The 21,016-nt window shown below is 36.9% G+C and overlaps 1 protein-coding gene across 1 annotated transcript in view; it reads right to left on the bottom strand.

The window, feature by feature from the left end:
* RNGTT (RNA guanylyltransferase and 5'-phosphatase) overlaps positions 1-21,016 on the bottom strand; it is a 176,236-nt gene that overhangs the window by 52,400 nt on the left and 102,820 nt on the right. The window contains exon 13 of the mRNA XM_066547332.1: positions 11,722-11,822. Within this exon, the coding sequence (XP_066403429.1) occupies positions 11,722-11,822 (101 nt within the window). The remainder of the gene's footprint in view (positions 1-11,721; positions 11,823-21,016) is intronic.

The raw sequence follows: 21,016 nt of genomic DNA, 5'->3' as shown, positions 1-21,016 counted from the left end.
TAACAAAAGCTTCTTACCATATACTTCTCAGATGCTGGAGGGCTGACAACAGAAAGGATGACTAGCAAAGGAATAATATTGCTATTAATCTTTTAAAAACATTAGAACTGTCTCTAATATTCCTCCCCACATCCCCAAATACTTCACATACTTTTGTATTTTCACTTATATAAACTTCACTGTTAGGTGATTTATAAGGCATGGAACACTGATTGGTGGAGTACAGGTAAAGAACCATTTAGTTACCCAGCTTAAAAGCACAAAACCAAGGCACTGAAAACCTCCTTAATAAAGTATGAAAAAGAAGTGGAGAATGTCCAGTTAAGAAATTTATTTGTATGAAGAGGGCAAAAATTAAAAAGAGAAAAACCTGATTTAATAAAATAAATAATCTTTAAAATTAAGAAGTTTGATAAAAGGTAGATAGGGTTTCCATATGTAAACATGAAGAAGAAAACAAAAGAGTTGCTTTGATTCATAACACACAATGAGATTCCTTTACATTTTTGCTTGTTATTAATTTTGTAATGTAAAATGTAACAACTAGAACCTGTGTGTGCATATACACATATGCATATAGGTATATTTTTAAATTTAAAATCCTGATTCATTTCATATGAAGCTGAACCAGCTTACGATTTTGGAAATCTGGGTTTCAAAGTTAAAATAAAGGCTTATTTCTCATTTATACAATGATGCTAAAAATCATGCAGCTTCTGTGATGTACGTATCTTTCTTTTATTTAAGATAAAAGCCTTGATTTCAGAATAGAATTCAGTAAAAAACATGCTTGTGTACTTCACATTCACTGTCATGACTGCTTTGTAAAAAGACAACAAGCATAAAAACTATGAAAATAAGGAACTTTGGCCTTTTTAAGATCCTCTAGCAAGAGGACATGTTGTCAGATGGACCCAAAACTCTACTGAAAACTATTAAATGCTTTTTACAAATCCACACTCAAAGTGCAATATGTGCACATGCTCCATACACCACCATTACTGTTCTCTTCCCTATCACTCAGGTAACAACATGGATTCTCCACTACCACTGCCTCATCAGACCCTGATTATGCAAACTGATCTCCCACTGACAGATACATGCACCCATAGCCTCACTGATTTTAATGTGCTTCTATAGCAGGACAAGCATCTTTTACCAGAAAAAAAAAAGCTACAAGCTGGATGTTAGTTAAAAAGACAGCAAATGTAAATTACCAAACCTATGGCACATCCCAAGTCATTAAATAGATATCAAAAATCCAATTTATTTCCTCAAAATGAAAATGTCCCTTAAAATACTAATTTTTAAAAACTCATTCTACATGTACATAGTTTGTTTAAGTCGATCATCACATCTTGAATCCCCCCAAAACCAGAGATACTAGATAATTATCCTGAAAAAGGATTTAGTAGGCTTCTTTTCTAATGTTTCTGAAGTTGTAAGATAAGCATATGTACCAAGAGTTTCTCTTTGCTATCAACAAGGGAAGGTGAAACTGCTGATAATCTCCCTGTATTTCAGAAGCCCACAGTTGCATGCATACCATATTGATAACACTGTTATGGCAGAAATGCAAACAATCTGCATCAGGGTCATTTATTTTGTTGACACATTTTGCTGATTCCAAACTACTTGTGAATTCAGTAAGACACAAAAAGCTGGGCTTCTAATTCATAAACCAATTTCAAAACATTCTGATAGTATCAGAGCAAACTGAATGGTAGTCTTGGAGCTATGACTGTCATGAATTTTTTTTATCTTTAATATATTCATTATTTAGTACTTATATCTGTTCTTTTATGATTTCTGAGTTTGGTGTTGTCAGAAAATTAAGTAATAAACTGCTCAGAGTGAGACCAATGCAGAGTAGAAATAGGTACAATATCGTTGTCTGTCCAGACTGTTTGCTCTACTCTACCATGGTGATAATTTCTTTTTCCTTCTTTGAGCTACACCACAGAAGGCAAGGGAGTCATTTGAGCTGAGGTTTTTTTCCCTTTTAAATGCATGTTTCATAGAATCACAGAATGGTTTGGGTTGGAAGGGACTTCAAGATCATCAAGTTCCATTCCCTGCCCCAGGGACCACCTTCCACTAGACCAGGTGGCTCAAAGTCCCATCCAACCTGGTCTTGAACACCGTCAGGGATGGGGCATCCACCACAGCTCCTCTGGGCAACAAATTCCAGTGCCTCACCACCCCCACAGCTAAGCATTTCTTCCCAATACTTAACCTAAATCTGCCCTTTTTCAGCTTAAAGCCACTCCCCTTTGTCCTACCACTACAGGCCCTTGTAAATAACCCCTCTCCAGGTACTGGAAGCTTTACTGTCTCCAGGCTGAACAAGCCAAAATCTCAGCCTGTCTTTGTAGGAGAGGTACTCCAGCCCTCTGATCATCTTTGGAGCCTCCTCTAGATTCATTCCCACAATTCTTTAATTTCAAACACCAGGGAAAACACTTATTTTCAGAGCTGTAATAATTCTATATTAATGCTCCTTTGTGAATATAGTTTCAGATGTATAGATCTGTAAACTCAAGAAAACAGACAATAAAATCTCATTAAGCAACAAATTAAAACCACAACACATACCACAAAAAAACCCCAAAGCAAACAACTGAATATTAATTTGTAGTGTAAACAATTAATGGAGAAAAAAATATTCTGAGTTAAAGTACCATTCATGACATATTAAAAAGATCTAGAAAATACCCCTTGTCTGAAAATGACCAAATAGTCTCTACATGCAAAAATGCAAAAAAATGCATTTCTAAGAAGCTCACACCAATTTCTAAAATCCATGTAAAGCACTTTGAACAAGATTTTCACAAATACTCTCTAATAAGTCCTATAATTTAAAACATTTATATGCACTGATGGAAAAAAAACATGCTCACAACTGAGTTCCAGTAAGTTTGAGAGCAGCATATCTATTTCAAGCTACAGCAACAGGAAGAAGAATATTTTTTAATGTAAATTAGATGGCTTTTAAATTATGCAAACCTTTACAGTGGCAAACCTTTACAGTGTATAACATAGAATAATATCAAATCCCTGTCTATAAAAACTGTATGTTATTTTACTTTGCAACTCACTAATCTTCTCAAAAAGGACAATCACACAATTTGCAAATTAAATATATGTACAGTAAGTATTCTTACTCTAAGTACTATACTGTAAAATCTCTATTTACAGTAAAGAAAGCATAAAGAAAGAAAACCAAAAATGTTTAAAATACATATTAGTTTAAGTGTCTAACAGTTCCATGTTATTTGCAAAATATTTAACATCTGATCTGCAAATTATCTTAGAATAAGTCTGATTGGCAAGGACTATTACATGTTATCTGCCTCATGCTCAGGACTGGGTCAGCTTCCAAGTTATATCAGGGTATTCACAGGCTCATCTAATTAACTTCTGAATGCTTCCAAAGATGGAGACTCCACAACTTGCCAGCCTACTACAGTGTTTGACTTTCATCACACCATTTCTCCTCTTGACCTTCTACAATTTGTGTCCTTTGCCTGCCTTTTTTTCAATATCAATCTCAGAGCAATGTGGCTTCACCCTATCTATCACCTGCTGTTAGGGAGTAGTAAACAGCAGTAAAGTATTACACAGCCTTCCCTTATTTGGACAGAGGAAACCCAGTTCTCTCAGCCTTTCTTTGTATGCCATGTTCCCCAATCCCCTCACAGACTTGGAGGCACTCCACTGAACTTGCTCCAGTGCATCAATGTCTTTCTTCATTTGGGGAGCCCAAAACAAGACACAGTACTCACAAATGCCAAAGAGAATTGAAGAATCATCTCCTCCACTGCAGCCCAGCTATCACATTAATTGGCTGCCTTTGCTCTAAGGGCTAACTTTTGCTCCAGTTTCAAAGTTTTGTCTTCCAGTACCCTGAGCTCCAGTTTGCCTAAGTAGTCCCAAACTTCAACTTCCCTGCACTCTGCCATGAGATTCAGGGACCTCAAAAGCCTGAGAATAGACCTTACTAAAGCAAAGGCTGCAGTGTATACCCTCAGCATTTTTGCATCTTTTCCACTGTTCAGTGCTGCATCAGCATCACACCATTTCCTTAAGTCTTCCTCCCATTAACAAGGTACCTACAGACATCAGTGACTTAGCTTCAATTCCAGTGCAGTTTTGGCTTTCCTATATCCTTCTCTCTACACCCAAACACTGTTGTTACATTCTTCATGGAAGTCTGTCACTATTTACAGACTCCATACATTTCATTGTTTGGGTGAGTTCACTTAGGAATTCCCCATTCAAGCAAGCTGTACCTGTTTGCCATACCTGCTTGTCTTCCTACACAGGGAAGAGTACATCCTTGTGCATTTGAGGAAGCTGTTCTTAAAGATCAACCAGCTGTTCTGAGCCTCTCTGCAGTTCAAAAGGACTTGACATGGGTTTCTACCTCTATTGCATGAAAAGCCAAAGCAAATCATTCTAAAGTCCAATATAATTTCTTCACTGCCTGCTTCTCTCACTCTTCGCAGATTATACCACCTTACAGTAGTTTAGCTGGGGGTGGCATCAGCCCTCCATTTCCACATTCACAAGTAGCAAGGAATCTAAGGTACATGGACAAATAGGAATAAATATCTATCCAAATGTAAATTAGAAGAGAGAAATACATGGGAGGTATGAAAATTTTGAAGATGTTTTTCTTCATCTCACTCAAGAGATAGAAATGGATCTTAACAGAGTGGATAACCATGATGATAACTGACACAAGCAACTGGGAAGACTACTTTAAGGCAGCAGCTATTTCAAGAAAAGGGAACAGGGTCCATAAAACATACGAGACTACATTTACATTCCAATTTGCTGGCATATAGATAATTTTAGGATGATATGAGGCAAAGCTTTTAAAAATCTGGAGAAATGAGTAGCTGAAGTAGAATAATTATCTGACAGATGGAGATTGCCCAAGACTGCCACTTGAACATATAAAAAGATGAGACTGACTTCATTTTTGAAATACAACATTAGAAATTCCGAGAGCATCCTGAGTATTAGTTGTTGAAGGTACAAGATTTTGTTCAGTGTACCAGAGTATAAATAGAGATTAGATTCAAAGCTTTACTTTGAAAATAGTTTTTAAAGCCTGAAGCTTTACAAAAAGATTTTAAGTATCCTCACATAAGCAATATAGCATACATATTTACAGCATAGCACTTGGCTAAAATGTCTGTCTACCAGTTTCCTTTGCAATGCCAATGTTGCAGCTGCACATGCACATTTTTACCATGGTGGCATTTGGGTTTCTTCTTCCTGTGCCACTGCATTGCTCTTTCTACACATTACATCCTCTTCAATCTGTTGGCACAACCATGCCCCTGCATTTCCTCTTCAGAAGGTCAACTCTAGTAACAGCTGAATGCCTGAAGGTAATAGCTAATCAAATTACTCCTTTACTTCCACTAGCAACTCTCACATTTCCACAAAAAGTAACCAATTCCACAGCATGCATGCTTCCTTTAACAACAGTACAGCCATAAACACACTTAACACATTTAAACCTGCACTCAGCTGGCTGCCATCCTCACATGGCACATCTCTGCCTCTATTTGCAACATCTTGTCCTTATATATTCCTTTATTGTTGTACAGCTTCATCTGCATTCTGCTTCATAACTCCACTGTACCAAACAGCAATGCAGCCCCAACACTGACTGTGGTCTTGGGAGACTAGGGGAACATGGGATTACTATTTTTATCCCCAGGGTATTTACTTGTAAAAGCCCCTTTCCATGATGGATGGCACATATAAGAACGAGTCTATGCTCTTTGATAATAGACATTCTGCAAACAGGTGAGAAGGCAAAGATTTCACAGCCCAAACTAACAACTTTAGTATCACATTAAAGTGGGAATGGGAAGAGAGAAAGAAGCACCAACACCCAGGGCATGCAAACTATCCCATTAGTTCTGCTATCTTAGCTGATTCAATTAACTCATATGATTTTTCAGCCAGTTACTAATTTTTTTTAAAGCAGAAGAGTGAAAAAGCTAGCTTATAAAAAGAACAGAAACATAACTATATGAGAGCAAATCAAGAATATCACAGCCATTTTGAACCAGTTGCAGCTCTTCTTCTCCCCCAGTCCTTTTTAATTTATAAAACAAAAAGGAAAACACCACTTCTAAAAAAAAAAAAAAAAAAAGACATCCACTTGCCTGTAGTCATGGTATCTATATCTGGTTGTTGATTTGTAATTTCCAGTGGATCCAAGGATATCCTCACTATCCTTGAATGAATTGTATTTTATCTTACATTTTTTTATTACTTGACAATGTCCAAGCTAAACAGAACTTAGCCTAAACACTGTTTGGGGTTTTCCCTGTACAGTCTAGTTAATAATGGATACAATAAAAAAATCACAAACTTAACACTAATAAATAGTTCATGTCTACTTCAAATTACTACTTTTTTTAGAGGAGTACAACTTCAAAGATGAGTAAAACCCTTCATGGTTTTTATCTAGTACTTCAAGGTACTAGATAAAATTCGTATTATATTGTGATTTGAAATGGTATCAAATTGACCCAGTAAGACACTAATTCAAAGCAAATAAAGCCAAAAATTTGCTTGTAATTTGATTTTAGCAGTCTGATACAGATAAAATTAAGGGATTTGCACAGGCTAATTAAAAATCTGTAAAAGGAAGCATGGACATTTAAGAAATTCTGGTTATGGAACCTACCAGAAATATGGTACTATGTGACATTTTCAGTCGATATTTGTGACATTTAAGTAAGGCTCAGAGTTAGTTTGGGGTTTTTTGGCTTTTTAAGAAATATTCATACAGCCAGACATTTTGAGAAAAAGCATCTCTGCTATTTAAAAGCAGTCTCCCCTGCAATGTAAGTGAGAATCTGCACACAGGAAATAAATATCCTTCACATTCTCTATTTTTAAGATTATTTAACTTGTAGGTCATAAGGAAAAGCAGTTAATGTGCTTAAGACCCTCTTATTTTTTCATGAGCATCATCATAATTTAAGAAAACACAAGGTATACTTGAGACCATTGTTCTAATAAACTTGAAATGAAAGAGAAGTGCTGGGAAGCAGGTCAGCCTTTTTAAAACACATGTAAGGGCCTTTCAGTTCAACTGCTTGTTTCACAAGAGACAAACAACAAAGTACTATCTTGTTTAAATGATTTAATGAGCTGTTGGTTGTTATTGCAGGGGTTTTGAGTTAGGGGGTTTTGGTGGGTTTTTTTAACTAAGACTAACTATTTTGATGTAATGAGAAGAGACTGAGAGAGAGAACAAGCTGAAATTCTTGCAAATACAACACAAAAAGAGTTAATTTAACCATCATCCTGATGCTTGGAAAGGCTGGACAATGATAATACACAGGAGACAATTACCAAGGCTCAGCTGATAAGATGTAACTCACTAAGGTGCAATAATGCAATTTCTTTCAAATATGTGCTCTGAACAGGAGTGTCAGAATTAGGTCACTGAGGTTACAGAAACCCTGCCTTTCTTTGGGATGCAATAGTATCTTTTTTCTTTATGTTTATTCTTTGTTATGCAGTCTTCATCTTTATCAGGCTTATTCTAAAAGTACTTCACAGATCATAAGACCAATCCTTTTTAATTCAATGGCAAAACACCCTCCAATATCATATCAAGAATGAAATAACCGAAGCCCAGATAAAAGCAATTGGTCATTCATCCGTAACGGGACTACATCTGGGGTGAAACAGCAGCTATTTTGCAGTTAACACTTCTATTGCAAACTGATCTATGGAGGAAAATGCTCAACTCAAAGCACAGGGGAATTTACATAGATGGAAAATAATCACACTGACTAAAATCTGGCAAACTCCCCAGAGGTAACTCCTTTATTCAGATGAAAAACGCACAAGATTGTTTACAATTGTTCAGGATCTCAATTACATATGCGATCTAAAAGACATGTCCAACAGCTGACAGAACTCCAATCTCATGCTACTGAATAAATAATGCTCCTATATGGGGTTTTTTCATTATTTGAGTGAGTAGGAACTATAAATGCAAGGGCTGCATGGTTATAGCTTTATGATTTGGTTCAGTTTTTAACACTACTGCCCAGGCTGTAAACTGTGATAAGATCACACACAACTGCAGCACAGGTTTAATTATGTCTGCATTTCAAGATTAAAAGATGAATCTGTAAACCAAAACAGAGGACTTGGAAATTACAGACAATTCCTGTTCACATTGTTTCAAGCTGTTATGTATTTGAGATCAATATTTTAACTTGGGCTCCTTATTTGTCTGTAAGAGATCAATACAAAGGCATACTTTCTATTTCTGTAGATGCTGTTTGCCTATCTGTGTCAAAACAACATGCAACTTCTGTAAATTCTGTACCAACACTTCAGCCACATCTGCAGTATTTTGCTGTCAAATGCCCAACAGATTCACTGGCTGAATGGCAGATCCCAGAGGGTTGTGATCAGTGGCACAGGGTCTAGTTGGAGCCCTGTCACTAGTGGTGCCCCCCAAGGTTGAGAAGTGGGCCTGGTATTGTTCAGTTTACTCCTCCATGACTTGGATGGAGGGGCAGAGGCCTCCTCTGCAAGTTCACTGATGACACAAAGCTGGAGGAGTGGCTGATACCCCAGAGGGTTTTGCAGCCCTTCAGAAGGACCTCAGCAGGCTGGAGAGAGGGGCAGAGAGGAACTTCCTAAAATTTGTCAAGGGAAATGTGCATGGTCCTGCATGTGGGGAGGAATAACCCCATGTGCCACTGCAGGGCTGATCTGCTGGAAACCAGCCCTGCAGAGAAGGAGCTGGAGCTTCTGCTGGAGTACATGCTGTCCATGAGGCAGCAGTGCCCTTGTGGCCAAGAAGGCCAATGGTATCCTGGGATGCATTAGGAACAGCACTGCCAGAAGGTTGGGGGAGGTAAATCTGCCCCTCTACTGTGCCCTTGTAAGGCCACATCTGGAGTGCTGTGTCCAGTTCTGGGCTCCTCAGTACAAAAGGGACCTGGAGTTTCTGGAGAAGGTCCAGTGCAGGGCTACAAGCATGACTGAGAGACTGGAGCATCTCTCTTACAAGGAAAGGCTGAGGGAGCTAGGCCTGTTCAGCCTTGAGAAGAGAAGACTGAGAGGGGTCCTCTTCAATGTCTGTAGGTATCTAAAGGGAGATATCAGAGGTTGGAGCCAGGCTTTTCTTGGTGATGCCAAGCAATAGGACAATAGACAATGGGCAGAAACTGATGCACAGGAAAGAACTGGAACTGATGTTCCATCAGAACAAGAGGAAGACCTTCTTTGCTATGTGAGTGACCAAGCACTGGAATGGATTGCCCAGAGAGATTGTGGAGTCTCCTTCACTGGACATACCCAAGAACCATCTGGATGCAACCCTGCGCCATGAGCTCTAGGAAAACTGCTTGAGCAGGGAGGTTGGACCAGATGACCAACTCACTGTCATCCCCTCCCAACCTTACCATTCTATAGTGCTGTAATTCCTTTATGGATTACTGAAGAAGAAAATTTTCTTTACCTAAAAAGTTGAAACCTATATCAATGCTTGTTTTTAATCTCAGTGTGGTGGAAAGAAGCAGGAAGACCAATATTGTCACATTAGAACTGCAGTAGCAAGACACTCAGTGCATCAAATCAAACAATTTTAGTTAGTGCTCAGAACTCAGGAACTGTCTTTATGCACTCTAAAGTTAAAGAAGATTCTTTTAAAACTCTGGTTTATTCCAAAGTAAATAAAACCTGTTTTATTCCAAAGTTTCTTTGAATGACTTTAGATTTCACCCAAAGTAACAACTGAAGCAGACAAACCAGGAGTATTTCATTCACAGTTTGTGTTTCATTGAGCAGAAGCTACTGTTTCATAGGACATTATTTAATATAAATACCTCTCTCCCATGAGTGCTAAGTTATTATTTTCTGCCCCATACTTCATTAAATTTTATTTTTGTTGGATGAAAGCACTTAGTAGCAGTCAATTGTCATGTGTGATGGAGTAAAACTTACCTGCAAGAACTGTACTTTATTTATGAAATATCAGATTTCTAGGATTTTCTGTATGCATGTAAGAGCAGCATAAACACTGACATATTTAAATATTACATTATTTACAGAGTAATTAAAGTAATTATTTCCATAATACAAGAACTGTTTCCATTTTCACATAGCTGAAATACGATAGAACTTTTCTAAATGTTAGAAAGTTATTTCAATTCTACAATGGATCAGCCATTCTTAATAATTTGTTATTAACTGCTTCTAACGTTTTAGAAATAATGTTTTTGCTGGGTCATATTTTATAACCTTTTCATGTTCCAACCAAATATTCTGTGATGTAATATATTAAACATAACACAACAGCACTGACAGTTTGGTGTCTGAAATCAGAGATAACTAATCAACCAATACTCCTTTATTAATGTGAAATGGAAAATGTGTTGCATTTTGTTTCTGAATCATATACTCATACTGTATATGTGTAAACTCCAGCAGAAGTCATAAGAATACTCTTATAAAAATAACCTTCCTATCAAACAATGGGCTATTTTTAAAAGAACTTTTACATAAATCTTTCATATTACATTATCCTGTAACTTAAATAAATTGCAAACAAACATAAAATGTTGCAATGAGCCGATTATCTGAAGTAAAATGAAGTATTTCTGTTATTCTCTGAAATAGTTATGTTGTCACTGAAGACTTGCATTTTCGAACACAAAAATTTGAACAGATAATTCTGATCTCATGAAACACTGAGAACTTATCAGCTGAGTATATTTTGCATAAAAACCCCATATCCTTAAGATTATCTCTATTCACCAAATGTTTTTATTAATGTGACAAGCAGATGTCTGAAAGTTAAATGGGCCATTATTAGCACCCTGGAATATGCAAGCAATATCTGAATTAATTGTTTAATCATATTGAGTTGCCTGTGGCACCAAGAAAAAGAAAAGCTAAATGTCAGTATTTCACACCATCAATTGAAATGAGTCCCAGATGTTAAAACACTAAGCAACCTAAAAATCATTAATTTCATTTTAACCAAAAACTTTTCCAAAGCAAGCTTAATCTAGACATTCAGTCTTTCCCTTCCCCTCCCCAGCACAACTAAACATGGAAATAACCCCTATTTAATATGTGCAGTGACTGAACCAGGCAGATAGTAGGACCAATGTAAAGACCTTCATGTCTTCTGCCATTAAAACTCACTGGTTTTTATTAAGATTTTAATGGTTTTAAAGACAATACCTAGGAATCCAATAACAATTTTACTTGTTTACTAACAAGTAAAAATGTCAGGCTTTGTTTTTCTCTAAGAAAACAAATACTGTTTGTCATTGTGCACAATTCTAAAGTAGAAGAAAGCTTTGGTTGTTATCATTTTGTCTAAAATCAATGAAAAAACAGTTTTAGGAATTTAAGCTAATACAGCCTGCCTACTCTCAAAAACATACTGCCAAACCCAAATGGGGCTTTTTTTCAGAAATTTGAAGGAACTTAATTTAAGAATTAATAAATTCATAATATAAACATCTGCCATTGTTTTCAGTACAACACTAATTACAACAGTTGCTTATATTTTGAATGAACAAGTTCTAGAGAATATAGAAAGGCTTAGCCCCAGGAAGTGTCAAGAAATATCAGAGGACAGATTAACTGCTAAGGAACATCCACACAAGTGCTACAGATTTAAAAAGGGAAGAGATTACATACCCCTCTCCACCAATTCTTGTTATCTTTAGACGAAAATCAACTGAGTTCAGGCTGGGTGGCTTCCATTTCAAAATATCATCACATCGACCAGGCTTGTATTTCTGAAGTAAATTAAAATGCAGTTTAATTATGCTTATTGGTTTTCACTGGTTTTAAAAGTAACAATTCAGCCTTTCAGACTCTATTAGCTGTCTCTAATGAATAACAATAGTTAGTGACTGAAACAACGAATAACATTACCATGGAGGTAGCTGTGCTTCACTACTTTGCTTCTCCCTTTAAAAACTGCTTGGCACTGTAGCTCTGCCATTGCATATAATAAAAAGCTGAGAATGGAAATAAAAATTAGCATACTTCATTATCTCTCTCTGGCTAATGGAAAATTTCAAAAAAGAAAATAATACAGCACAGAAAGAAACAAAAAACACTCATAGGACATACAGAAAAATTTAAAGTAATCTCAACATTTTGGAACTATTTAATGATTTTTGTTATCCATGCTGTTGGCTGACAAAACACAAAAAAGGCAAAAGCAATCATACTGCCAGCTCTCAAAAAGACTCATCAGAAACATGTTCTTTCATAGCAAAGGAATTTAAGTTATGTAAAGATTAAAGAACATAATGATATACCAGAACATAAATAAGAGAGCATCTCTTGCTAAGGAGAGAGGGTACACATTTGAACCACAAGTTGAAAGGAACAATTTTCTTTTAAATTAGAGCTTTAGTTTCTCATGGTCTCTGCTATAATTTACTTTCATTTAATAAGCTGCCATTTTGTTCATTCTCAGCTATCAGTGAGAGTTAACTTGTTGACCCCTTCCTTACCGAATATCTTTCGTAGCAATGGAGAAAATCTGAATTAACATGAATAGGGCAAAAGAATAATTTGCAAATGCATAGAATGATAAAATTTACTTCCTTATTTATATAGTCAGAAAATTTAAGCACTTTTATATGAAAAATAAAACTAACCAAGAATGCCCACTGTCTTTTGGTAACAGAACAGTCATCAGCATCACACTGCACTCATGTTGTGCAAAATATATTCAAAATACAGATTTTACTGATGACAAACCTAACAGTTCTAGATCTAAAATGAGAAAAGCAAATGAATTTTACTTTAGAGTTACTCCTTCCAAAGAGTTACTCCTTCCAAAACAAATGCAGAGTATCTTACCTACCATTTCTTGATGAAAAGGTGGTTATTTAATTCTTAATTATGCAAAAAAGGATGGACCAACTTCTCTAAGTCACAGCACTGAAATTCTGAGGAAAAGCTACATCTGATCTAATAAAAACCCTTCCTCACTAGAGCTCTTGTATCCTGACTCTGACAACAGCTGACAGCATGTGCTCAGGGAAGATGAAAAGCAAGGCTATTATATATGATATTTTCTATTACTACTCCTTGAGAAACTATCCAATTTGAAGCTCAGAGACTTCCTGATGTGGATATGATTCAAATGTGATTCCTAGATATTTAGTTATTTTCAGTTTCTCTGCAGGAACATAGATAGGCTCCCAGTAAGATCATGTAAACCCCAATCAGCTGTAAAACCCCGTGGCACCACCTTTCATGCACAGCCTGATTACCTTGCAGGAATAAAATCACTATCTTTTGGTTTTTTGAACAAGTTTTTGTTGTTTTTGAAGACTTGCACTTCCCAGGGCTCGTACTAAGAAAGATACTTAACAATCAAACCCCATTATTTCCGTGCACATCATAGTTTCATTTGCCTCTATATGCACAGACAAGCACTCAGCTCAGAGTACATCATTTTCTATGTACTGTTACAAATTTTTTTTCCACATACATTACTCGACATTTACCTACATAAAAGTTTATGCACTCTTTTACCACTCAGCCCCCAGTCTTGTAAGAGCTTACTATAATTCTCCACATTTAGGACCAGCCCTTGCTGATCTATCAAGAAAATTTCACTGAATGGTTCATCCAATTTTCCTGCTTGCTTACACGAAGTACAGGTGGCTCCCTTCCCTTGTGAGGACTGAACAGTATCCCATCCCTTCACTCCTACTTTATAAAAGTAACCAATTAGATACCTCTGCAAGAACTTTTTAAGTCTCATATTACTTTAGGTTTTTTCAAGAAAATTTTGACAATAGGCTTTCTGGAAATCTTAACAGGAAAAACCACATAATCCTTACTTAAATTACTTAAATGTGTTTTGAACCCTTTGCTGGAGAGGCAATGACCTTCCTTCCAAAAAGTATGTAATTTTCACCAACTATATAAATCATGTTCATCCAGATACCAACTGCTATATTCCTTATAGTTTCTATTCCTTTGTCCAGTCCAGACACCAAGCTTACAGGAATTATTTCTTCCCTGATCTTCCACCATACCTGTCACCACCTTCATTTTTTTAAAACTGGTATTGTATTTTCTACCTTACATGCTTAGGTACTAACGTAGATTTTTCACATAGCATCTACTATCCAATTTTTTCAAACTCTTTTTCACAGACTGACAAGTTACATCCTACTAAAAGTTAGTAAGAAACCAATATCACAAGAGACAGGAACAACTATTCCAAGATCAGTAATGAAAAGCAATGCTTTGACAGAATATATCTGCATACCTGTAATTACACTGTGTGAACTACAGTTTTGACTCAAATTTAAAATTAACTAGCTGGCTTACTTGAAGGGAATGGGGGAGGATTTGCTCATTAAGATGGAGATTTTTTTTTACCTTGAGAACCAGCATAGCGTAAGACAAGACTCAAATAAAAATTTTATTCTATTAATAAAAAAATTATCTCTAGCACACCTCAAGTTAGTCAAAGATATCTCACTTAGAAAGCATTAACAATAAATATACCCTTTTATATACTTTTGACTATTACATTTAGTTTTGACCACTGTCAAACAACAGACTTCTCACTTCACAGCAATTTGTTGATACCAAAGACCTGGTAAAGGTAACAGGTAAATTACAGCTATCTTTCAAAGTTACAAAGCCTTAAATAAGCCATCAGAATTCAATGCTTGTACAAGGAACAATTTATGCAGCTCCTCCCTGGCCTCCCCCAACCTCTTCTGTTACCATGAAAGACAGAAGTTCACACAAGTCTGGCTCAAAAGGAGAATTCATTCAAAGGCCATATTAATAATCCCTAAGAAAGAGATTAATTTTTAACAGGTGAGTCCAAACACATAAGACAGCGCTAGTAAGTTATTGAGTTTGAATGCTAAGTGCTAAATCAAATTCTTTAAATATGAGCTGAAGCCAAACAAGAATTTTGCTTGTTAAATACATGAAAACTTCACCTTAGATGAATCACTGCGTACTGCAGACCTGTTCTGCGTGAAGTTACTCTTTATTTTAATTCCAAACCAAAATGTGAAGCAATCTGTTTGAGATCGAACTACACCCTAGCATTTTAAATATAGCATTCATAGCAATGATATCCTCATCACCACTCCCCAACAAATATCTATGTACACGACTACTTCTAAAACATATCAGATCCCCTGTCATCTCAAAAACAAAGTTCCTGCTTCAATCTGAAACCTGTCAACCTAGTCTAAGCACAAAAATTAGAACTCCACACCAAAAAGGTACATTGACAAATCAGAAACTATCTGAAATAGCTTTAAAGGATTGGGACCAGGTGGCCTCCTGAAGTCCCTTCCAGTCTAAATTATTCTGCAAAATTGTGTCTCTCTTTGCTTGCTTGTTCTTTTAGCAGCCATATTGGGTGCTTTTTAGTTTGCAAAAACAACGAACATTCACAATAAATGCCCCAGTTGTTCCTATTTACTATATTTTAGTTGTGATAGCTCGGCAGCTCTGGTGCACACAAACTGGATTCCATCAATGTAACACCAAATTTGAAGTTTCCCTCCAGGACACAGCTAATGCCCTTCACTCCAAATACAGACACCAGAAGCCAAGGCAAAGGCCATTCCATTGCATTGCTATCTTGCACCTACAAAGCACAAACAAACCTGAGCTGTAAAGGTACCCTGCAACATCCTGAACTGCTGCTTCAAAGAAATAAGGGTATCAGTGCCTTCAGTTGGCTATGAACCCTAAGCTCTCCAATTTTCACATTTTTTTACATCTTTTTTACATCCACTCACCATCTACCCAACATTTCTTCTATCTTTTCAGTAGTAGTAGTAGTAGTATAAATGCCCTATCTTCTGTGGCCATTCTCTCCTGGCAAAACATCAGGCCCTTCTTATTTTCCTGAAGAAGATGAAGATCAGGGACAACAGATGTGTCAGAAGTAGCACTGCAAATGTGCCCCTACTATGGGCATCTTGAACTTCAATCAAGAATACAAAAATGACCCTAAAACTCAGGCGCACATCCAATGCCCTGGGATGAATAATCATCACTGAAGACAGCTCAACTGAAAGCACATCCTCTAGCATCGCTCTCAGGCTACTAAACCCATTGATTTCTCACCTCAGACTCAATTCCATAGGCACAAGTGAGTCTAGTCAAACCACTATGAGGGTTTTGTTAGACCCTTGTTAGAAACCATTTTAGCACTGCAGGGTACAGCTATGGGTTGCTGGTCTTGTTGAACCTCAATTCCCTGTCCTGTCCTAGAGTACTAAGTCTAGTTCCCTCCTTCCTCCACAGCTGCCCAAAGAAGGGGCCACTCTTTTCTCATCTCCCATCAGATCAAGAGAAGACTGGCCCTCAAAGCCTCAGGTTCTGTTATCTTAACTTTTGCTGACACATTTCTAGTCAGTTGCAGATAGCCTCACATACAGGTTTGGGATTTGCCTAAAGCCATGTGTTAGCATTTGCATTCAATGGATCCCACAGCAGAAAGCTGTAAGCCTGGACAATGGAGATATCAGAAGCCCATAAGGAGGGTAAACTTTAACTCCAAATAGCTGCTTTCACATGCGATAGATGTTTCTGCTTAGTATTTTGTAGGAGGAAGAGCAGGGTTAGTTTCTGGGACTGCATTCTGGGCAGGCAGTCTGGGGTGTGGGGTGGTGTTGACTCACCATGAAGACACCCACCTGGAAGGCTGAGTGACTTCAGCCTAAAGTCTAGACAAAACAAACAGTCTCTCCTAGTGACTGAAAAGGAAGAAGTGGTGGGATGATCAAGAGAGAAGTTCGTGTCTCATCAAGAAGAGGAAAAGAAGGTTTCCTTTACAAGGGTGGATGTCTCACTATCCTACAAAGTCTAACCAGCCAGTTCTACCTCCCATAACCCTTCTTAAATACCATCCTCCTGAAGTGCAAGCAGCAGCTAACACAGGCCACCTTACATTTCCCTTCCTCCGTATCTTCCCTCGCTCCTTCCAAATGACATGAAGCCAGCAAATAACCCAGCTCTTCCTTTTCTCCTAAGTGGCACAGAGCTGCTGCTTATCAGCTCTAATTTCTCCTCAGTAGACTGGTCAGACCTAGCCCTGCAAAGTATCCAAAGGCTGCAAAGCTGGCAGCTACAAGCACACACCAAATTAGAAAGAAAGCTAAAATAAAGGGCACAGAAAGCTCAGGGAAGGTTTGTTTGCATTGTCATGCTTGCACAAGAGGTATGAAAGGTTGGGTACCTTTGAGGAGTGATGGCAGAGCAGGTGGGAGGGGATGGGGTTAACCAAGACTGGGAATCTACTGGAGCTCCTTTAAATCATTAAATGTAGTTTGCCACATTAACTATGACAAACCTATAATGACAACAAATCTGCTCCTCTTACAATGCAAAACAATGTTAAATGTTTTATCTGAAGAGCACTGCTTAATTCTGAGGCCTCTTAATCCATAGAGCAGCTGCTGGCCTGCTCAATCTAATAGCTAGTATTCAACTGGGTAAACATAAAGATAGAATCATTACCCAAAATGTGTTTTTATTTTCTTGCACTATAGACCCTGGATCATTTTAAAGAACCAAAAGGATTGATTATAATCAATCATTTCAGGCTAGACTTTATAAAGAAATGAGCTGAAGACACAGAAGTTGCTAGCACTGTTGACAGATTATGTGAATAAATCACAACAATGGATCAAGAAACCACAAGATCAAAGGCAACCCTTGAGTCAATTGTATATTCATAGATTTTTAAGACTGGAAACCATTACTGGGATCATTGAGTTGGTTCTGTTGCATAAAGGACAGAGAACCTGGAACAATGTTTATATCAAGCTTATAACTCCTATTCAACCTACAGTAGTGTTTATCTCAAGTTTATAATGCCTATTCAAAATACAAGACACCTTTATGAAAAATACCACATAACGAAGAAATCACAACATGTATTTTAGGGAAGTTACCACAGCCATTTATTATAGTTGTGCTTAAAAATGCTTATTTCTACACTGAGTCTTGTTAATGCCTTGCCTTAGACTGAAGCCTGGCTCTCCATATAATTACTTCCCTTTTTAAAATAAAATGAGTAAGTCTGAGTCTCTCTGCATGGATAATTTCCCCATTGGCTAACATACACATCATCATAGTGTAATTTCACAAAAGCCTTTAGAAGAGTAGGCAACAGAACTGAATCTACTATTCCAATATTCTTTTTCATCACTTACACATACAACAAAACTCAAAGTGTATTGGTGTTCTTCTGCATTGCACTGAGACGTGTTGATAACTAGCTCAAATAATTCTTTTCAGATTCATGGCTTTAGCTGGGACTTAACACACTTACTCCTGGAAATACAGCCCACATTTGCCTGTATTCAAGCACCATCACAAGATCAAATGATCCACCTTAGCCTACATGATTGATTTTTCAGGAAAACAAGTAAGTTTGCTGAAAAGTTCAAAGTATTAACAACATGACCATAAAAACATAAGCAAAATCCCAACATTATCATTAAAACCCTTTAAGTCTTCATGGTAATGTACTTCTTTAACTGTCACAAAAAACCAAAACCAAATAGAAGCAAACAAACAAAAACCCAAACAAAAATAAAACCAAAAACAAACACAACCAAACTAAAATCTACTTGAGGAAATAAGTTATGTCACCAGCAGTTAAACTGCAACCATTAGCTCCTTCTGAAAATTCTGCCTTCCGTCCCTTCAGCTTCCCTTCTCAGTTCCAATTCCTTCTGCTCCTCAAAGTGCCTATACAAACAACCTACAATCTCCCCATAGTTCCCACAGACTACCACTGTAATTCCTCATGTATTCTATTTTCTTTGCCAGGGAAAAAGCTAAGCAAAAGAGAATGTGGCACCAAAAGTTTCTTGGCCATTGATGGATTAATGCTTGTTCATGCTGTATATTGAGCAGGACTCTGGGAACTGGAAGAAAGGGATGTACCAGTCTGACCATAGGCCCACTGCACTCCCTGGCTGAGGAGCAGAAAGTCCAGCTTTTCTTATTGACGCCAGAGCCAAAGTGGTTATTTGAAAAAATTGCTTTGGGAGCAGCAGGATCACCCCTAACTCACATCCTCGGAGGTGAAGGCAAACAGTATTGCACACCATGGCATTTATAGTGTTTGGTGGTGGTCATTGGTCATCAGCAAACCAGAGATTATTCATCCCACCCACAGAGAAAGCTACTCTGAATATTGGTGGTCTGGGAGAGAAAGGAGAACAATGTCCAAGAGCAAATGCCTCCAGATTCAAACAACAGGGTGTGTGACTGATACACAGAAAAAGTAAATAAAATTAATGCTTTGATCTGAAGAGGACATTGGAATAAACACCTAGACAACACTTTCTACTTAGACCAAACATCAGACAGTAAGAGAAAAATATTATTGTTCATTCTTGCACTAAACCATCATATTTACTTCTTATTTAAAATACATCAGAGCTGGCCAAACTGACTATCTGTCTTCACCAAATAAATTCCACATACCACAGAGGCGGAAAGAGAACTCTTAGAAAGACTGAAGAGGCATCCAAGAAACTTGTATGAATGAAGGCAATAGATGAAACTTTTGACAAATGCATTTCAGCAAGGGAAAGATGCATAACTTCCAAAGAAAAAAGGTGCTTTAAGAAAAACCTTTTCATTGGTACTCAGTGTCTCAAAGATTATCAGGATTCCTTTGTTCTTTAAAAACCAAATCAAATCAAATGTACCAAATACTGTACCAAATTTCTTTCTTTGTAGAAATTTGACACAATTTCTGTATAAACTCTGGAAATAGTAAAGAAGGCATTTCTTTTAATAAATGTGAGTCAACCGTTCCTATATTTGTAAAGGAAATACAGGGAGATGTGATTTGTAAGTTCTCCTAAGAGTGATCAGGCTAAGAGAAACTCCTGGATAAACACTGGTACTTTCCAGACACCTGTCAGTTCTAAAAGGCATTTTCATAGTTGAGACAAAACACAAGAACCTAAACACAGAATGGAAAATATATAAGAACACAAAATGGCTGCAAACTTCATACAGCTCCAAAACACAATTCAAAATGCTTTCCAATTTCATGCAAACAGTTTTCATATGGTCTACCAAACCCTCCACCAAGCACATCCCATATCTAACCGTGGAGAGACAATCAAGATGCCCTAACTGAAAGATGAGCAAAAAAAAAAAAATCTAATTCCTTTCCTTTATAAAACTCTTTTAATGAAAAGAAATTAATAAATGTTGCTTTTGATGCTTAGTGGTCTAAATTACTAATTCAAACCATCTGAACAATCAAAGAGCTGCACTTCTCACTAAATATCAGCTTTTTGCCTGGTCCAGTGACTTGATCAGAATAGACACACTGACGTTCAACAAATATTTGATCAGCTTGAAAATAGACTGTTAATGAATTCCAGACATTATACAAAGTAATGTTGTCACATCATTGAAAGCAAATCTGCAACAGTAACTTTAGAGACTCAAAAAGATGGAGAAAAGACAAGATCCTTGGCAAAACTCAAATAATATAATGTCCATGTTTAAGCCAAAAGGATGATAGAGCCAACTCCAGATAACACAGTTTTAAATAAATCATTACTTGACAGTGAAGTCTCCATGCTGCTTTAATTCCATGTAATCAAACAAATTTGTGTTAATTCTTCCATTCCACCACTTTAAAAATCAAAATAAGGAAAAATTAATGTGTTTTAAGACACAATCACATCTGTATTCCAGAAATTTTTCCTTTAGAAAGTTAAAGAATAAAGTAGGAATCATACTTTTTAATGCACTAGGACTGGTTAGCTGTGAATAACTGTTTTGGAACATCTGTTTGAGAAAATGTTATTGTACCACAATTTGTCTTTTATGAAGATGTGACTTGAAGCTATATGAAGTAGAATGAAAACTATTATAATCAAAATTACCTATGAAATATTCAGCTTAACTGTCATACCAGACTAAGAAGGAA

Source organism: Molothrus aeneus, chromosome 3 (assembly GCF_037042795.1).
Source record: "Molothrus aeneus isolate 106 chromosome 3, BPBGC_Maene_1.0, whole genome shotgun sequence".
Classification (NCBI taxonomy): Eukaryota; Metazoa; Chordata; class Aves; order Passeriformes; family Icteridae; genus Molothrus; species Molothrus aeneus.
This window is presented reverse-complemented; position numbering and strand designations above follow the sequence as displayed.